The sequence below is a fragment of the Halyomorpha halys genome, unplaced genomic scaffold, assembly GCF_000696795.3.
Source record: "Halyomorpha halys isolate HHAL.00 unplaced genomic scaffold, Hhal_1.1 Scaffold703.1, whole genome shotgun sequence".
Taxonomy (NCBI): Eukaryota; Metazoa; Arthropoda; class Insecta; order Hemiptera; family Pentatomidae; genus Halyomorpha; species Halyomorpha halys.
The window spans coordinates 124,686-130,685 of NW_027113054.1; the positions used below are offsets into that span (position 1 = coordinate 124,686).

At 28.3% G+C, this 6,000-nt stretch overlaps 1 protein-coding gene across 3 annotated transcripts in view; it reads left to right on the forward strand.

The window, feature by feature from the left end:
* LOC106685497 (protein outspread) overlaps positions 1-6,000 on the forward strand; it is a 104,266-nt gene that overhangs the window by 92,401 nt on the left and 5,865 nt on the right. For all 3 annotated transcript variants that reach the window (XM_067050689.1, XM_067050691.1, XM_067050690.1), the window contains one exon: positions 3,252-3,332. In XM_067050689.1, the coding sequence (XP_066906790.1) occupies positions 3,252-3,332 (81 nt within the window). The remainder of the gene's footprint in view (positions 1-3,251; positions 3,333-6,000) is intronic.

Below are 6,000 nucleotides of genomic sequence, written 5' to 3' on the forward strand. Positions count from 1 at the left end.
TCACTTCTGAATGATGAAATTGGTTAGTTTGTTATCTGTGATAAATTTGATTAGTTTTCTCTTTGGTGGAAATACATGGAAAAAAAGTAGACTAAACTATTTATGTTTAAAAAATAAATATTTATCAAAAAAGAGGATATTATAATTTATGTACACTCACAGAAGAGATTCGCAATTAATTCCATAAATTAGAGTTCTATAAATCAACGGAAAAAATGGGAGAGCTCTCACATCACAGAATAGGTTGGGTCTCCAAATACATCACAACCTTGGTCTTTTTTTTCAAATTGCACTCACTGCCTTACAAGCCCAACCAGTTAGTTGGAGCTAAAGCAGTTGCCTCATTGCCCCCAAAAACTATACCTCTGCAAAAAAGTGTTAAAATATACAATTTTTTTATTTAAAGTAGCAAAAACCCTTAAAAGTAAAGTTAATAAGAAAACAAACAATAAAATTTCTAATTAAAATAATGCTATAAATATGCTTTTATAATTGGGAAGAAAATTTTTAAACTTAACATAAAATTTCTTGCATATATGAAATGAGTATGATTGATGATAATTAGTTAATAATCTTTTCAGTTTCAGAAAATAACTCATTGACAATAACAGACTAACTCTTTTAAATAACTAATAAACAGAGATAACTCCTTTTTTTTTTCAAATATTAGTACACGAGAGAAATAGCCTAATCTAAAGTTCCTCAATCTCTTGCTCAGGCATTATGTGACTGTCAGAAAAGCCTCTCCAAAACAATAAAATTCATAAAAACAACAGGAATCTATAGTCTAATATAAATTGTTATTGCACTTAAACTCAAAATAATACATAAAATTTAAAGGACAAACAAATATGAACAGAACTAAATGCGTAAAAACCCATAAATTATAAATAAATACATTTTATATACTGTTAGAAAATAACATATGGTAATAGGGGTATTCTAACATACTAAATGTTAAAAGTATAGGATTGTGATCAACCTAATTTAATGTCCATATTATATGTTAAATGCAGAGGAGCTCCTAACGAATTTTCTTGGTAACTTGTTGGATAACCTTGTAATCTTTACGAGATAATATAATCTCCAACAGTTTCATCACATCATCTTTCCTCCACCTCACTTGTCCCTTGTTTCTTAGTTTTGTTTTCTATTACTTTATTAGAGTTTTAAAACTTGCAAAACAAAAATAACTCAAGCTAAACATGAACTATGATCAACTAACCTATCAAAACAACTACAGACAAAATGCTGTGGAACTTAGCTGGTTTGTTGAGTGAAATTATTCTCCATTTAGCAGACCTATTAAAAGTATTTTCCCATTTAACACAACTTTTAAATGTTAAACTAAAGATCATGAATACTCCTATTGTTAATATATACAATTTTAAGTCATTTATTCTTCAATTTTTTAAATGATTAAAATAACCAATTAAAATTTTCAAGGATTTTCTGTACAGTTTGATGCATTTATTGACATAGTTTAGAATTTAATTAGTACTTGCCCCAGCTTACCACATACTAAGCATCAATTTACCAAGTTCTAAAATAAAAGTGATCTTAGTTGTATTTAAATTAACTTATTTGTAAAGATATTTTGGCAAAAGTAAAAAAATATTAGGAAAACTCAATTTCATATAAATCCAGTCTCTGGTGATTATATCTTGCATCTGCTTTTTAAAAATTAAATAAACTACAAGCCTTTATCATTGATTCATGATAAGGAATAGGAAGATTGGCTGTCGTGCATGTAAACTATTAATGAAAATCAGGTGAATGAGTTATATAGCAATATTATCAATTATACAGCAATTTTATTGCTTATATAGAAATTTTGTTAATTTTTAATTTATTAAGTCCATTTATGCCACAGCCATGGAGATAATGAATTCATATTGCACACAATATAAAACAAAAGTAAAATGTCTTCCATGACCAAATCAGCAGGTTTTTAAAATTTAATTAAAACAAAATTTTCAATAATAAAAGGAAGTTGGGCCAAGTGCGGTCAAAGTAAAAAATTAAAATAAAACTATTTAATTTGAGCCAACGTTTCACCCCACGTTGCAGAGCTTCATCAAGACTGAAAAAGATACCAACACTTAAATGAGGTACAAAAAAGTAAGTAAATAGATAACAAAAATAAAATGTAACAATGGTGTGGCTAGTTATGATAATTTATATAAAAATGAACAATGTAATTTTAAAAAAGATGCAGAGTGAAACATAAAATTATATAAGAATAACAAAAAAGGTTTTAGACAATTAATGAAAACAGAACACACTAAAAGATGGAAAAAGGGAATAAGAGTAAAGTCAAGAATGAAGGAAAATAATGAAAAAAATACGACACCTGCCTTACAGATTGCAGGTGAGTACGAAAATGAAAAGTAAACAGGAAAGATTTAAAAAAATAAAAAGAGATAAAAGATATGGGAGAAAAAAGCTAACTTCTGAAATGTAGAACGTAGAGTAAAAGATGAATTACGGAGGTGTAGTTTTCTTTCACTACATACAGACCATCTTTCTTTTATCATTGTACATGGTCAATCATCGATGTTCCAAAATTGTCAATAAGTAAAAACCTGCATTATGTCTTGTAAGTGTGAATTCATTTTTGCATGGCCATAACTTGAGAATGCAAGACAGATTCCTTACATAATGAAATGTAAGGAACAAAAAATAGTTGTAAACTATTTATTTACCGACGTTTCGCCACACTTTTCAGGACTGTTGTATAGAAAGTCAGCACTTGAGTACACACGACAGCTCTGATGAACCCCTGTAAATTGGAACGATAGTTAATAAATAAATAGTTTGAAACTAGTTTTTGTTCCATAATGAAATTTTTTTTCTTGTTTATCATTATTTAGAGACCAATGAGTCAGCTTTTTGGAAGTTTTTTTTTTTTTACAAAAGTTATATCATTATTCCTCTACATTTAAAATTTGATTTTTATACTCTTAGGACTACTAGGTTAAACTGAATCTGAAACTAGTTACAGATCCTCGACGTTATGAAAATAACTTGCCTCATTTTAATTCTAAATATTTTAGAATATATATTATAATGTCTGCAATTCTCGAAAACAATTCTAGTTATCAAAAGAAAAGATAAAAAAATTACTACAAAAATTATTCTTTTGTATTTCTTATTGCTTTAAGCCATGAGAAGTCTTCATCGTTTTTAAATTTCATCCCTTTTTGTTTTGTTTTTTAAATATAAATTGTTAACATTGCTTACTTTTATAGTTGCCTCTCGAAGCCAACAGACCCACACGAAGCCCAGTTTAAGCTATCGCTCTTTGGAACCTCCACCTCTACTGAAAGCAGGTTAGTAAAATTACTTTACTATACATATAGTGTATAAAAATGATTGACAGTAACTAAAGGAGGTCAAAAAGGAACAAAAAAAAGTAGTTATCAGTTGATAAACAGTTATTTATTTGCTGACATTTCGTCTCACTTTGCAGGACTTCATCAGGGCTAAAAAAAACATACAAAACCACTAAAAATATTTTGTAAATGTAAGATAATAAGATGACAATAAAGTAAACTAAGCTGTGTTTTCTTATATCTACTTTTTTATTTTTACGTATCCTGTTCATTTTAAATCATCTAATACTCTATGATTTATTTTTTATATATATACTTATTATTGTACATCATATTTTTATTTATTTTTGTTCATTTTTATGTCATTTTTCACTTATATTTACATAATTTTTAACCCCACCTTAGTTTACTTTATTGTCATCTTATTATTTTACATTATCAACATATTTTTAGTTGTTTTGTATATTTTTTAGCTCTGATGAAGCCCTGCAAAGTGGAACGAATCGGCGGATAACTATTTTTTGTTCCTATTTCCTTTTCATATTATGCATATATTATTCCTATTGAAGAAATACTTTTTGTAAGGTGAGTTACTAAACCAATAAATAAAAGGAAGGTACCATCAGAAAGAGATTTTTACTTTGAGTGTGCACGCGCACCTAAAATTGTATTACATACTTCCAATATTTGTTTATGAAGCTGCTATGTTCCATCTTTGTGTGCCAGCTAGCATTTCACGTGGTGAAGTTATAGTGCTTTAATTATAAATGTGACTATCACTCAAGAATACTTCAGAGATTCACAGTCATTTGGCAATAACTAGGAAATCGTCATTAGTTCTGAAGAATATATATAATATAAACTCTTCTTAATGAATATGGATATGGTCTGGTCCACAAGGTACATATTTAATCTATTTGAAACCATCTATCAAGGAACCCTTTTACTCTGGACGCATTTTTTATTTATTTTACTCCATTATAAGAGAAACAAGTCATATAAAATATCATCATACAAACACAATTCCATAATTAAATTTTGTGTGTCACTTAGGTTATGTAATACTGTTTTTCACTGAATATATTGGTGTATTAATGAAATATTATAATAAATAAAAAGTATTCGACCATTCAAGCTAGCACCAGTGATCCTATATGGGTCAGACCTCAAGGTTGGTTGCTACGAAAACCATTTTAAAGATTTAAAAAATTAAGATAACGTTATAAAAATTAAATGTTAGATCGTATGTGGATAGTAAAAATATGTAATGGAAGATTGATGAAAAGCAGTAATTATAATTGTGCTGTCATACAATAGCTCAATAGCTCCTTTATATTACAAATTTTAAGAAGAAAAAGTGTTTGATTTTTTTTTCTTAAAACAATGCAATTGATACAGAAATTTTTCTGTGTTTGTATCGCTGTTATAACAACTGTTTTAGTGGGTCATTTCATATGAAATGTCAGTTTTCAAAGGAATGGTTATTTAGTAAAACAACTTTATGAAATCAAAATATTTACCCTAATTTTCAGTGTGTACTAACTTTTCAATCCCAGAACTGAAAAATTAAGGGTTTTGTGAAGAAATGAAGTCAGAAAATGTATTTTCGGCCTGAGAACCATTTTTGAAAATTCTACTTTTTAGGAAGTAGTACAAATATCTAAAATTTCAGATGGAAATCTGTTGGAGATAAAGTACAAGAGCCCAAGAGGAGAAAAAAGGCAGTTATCTCACCCCAATTTTTGATTACTTTAATGAAAACTAGGTATAATTACTAGTCAAAATTGATGAGTCTGCCAAGTATAGGTAGGGGGAATAAAAAATGGTGGTTGTTTCAAAATCTTAAAAAAACATTAATTTTTCATTCGGAGCTCTATATCTTAAAAACTATCAACAACACTAGAAAACCTAAGAGAACGTCATTTAAAGAAGAGCAAATCTCAGAGTTAGTTAAATAGTTTTTGAGATATAGCTTAAGATATAGAGCTCCAAATGAAAAATTAATGTTTTTTTAAGGTTTTGAACTTTTTTCTTTCCAGCTCTTGTACTAATAGATCTGGCGAGTGTGGAAGGACTTTGTAACATAACTCATAGTTCTATACATAACTCTAGTTTCTTCACTGTTTGAGATGAAATGTGAGGACTGGCATTGTCGTCTAAGAGTATAGGTCCCTTCCGATTAACCAATGCAGGTTGTTTTTTGGACAGGTTTTAGATGCATTACGTCAATACCTCTGCAGTAGAATGTGGATGTGATAGTTCCAGCTCTAGGTGAAAAGGAGAACTGAATTATTCCTGCCATTGGCCACCACACGGAAACCAGTAATTTTGTTGGATGCAAATTTGATTTTGACATATTTCCTAGTATTTCGTCAATCTCTGGATTAAAGCTTAACCTGGAGTTGGCAATTACTGATTCTTATTGTTTTGGATATATTTATTTAATTAAACTAAATTCCTTCTTAACCCAGTATTCTCAATACGTATCAGTTTATTATATTTGTTTTTTAAATTTCAAATTATTTTGTTTTCTGTTGATATGTGTAAGTATGGGATGTTATTTATTTTTATTTTTTTTTTAGAAAATTACCAACATCTTTTTATTAGAATTAAAAAAATTAGACAAATTTATGTCTTTTGATAAATGTTTTTTTTTCTTTTGTAT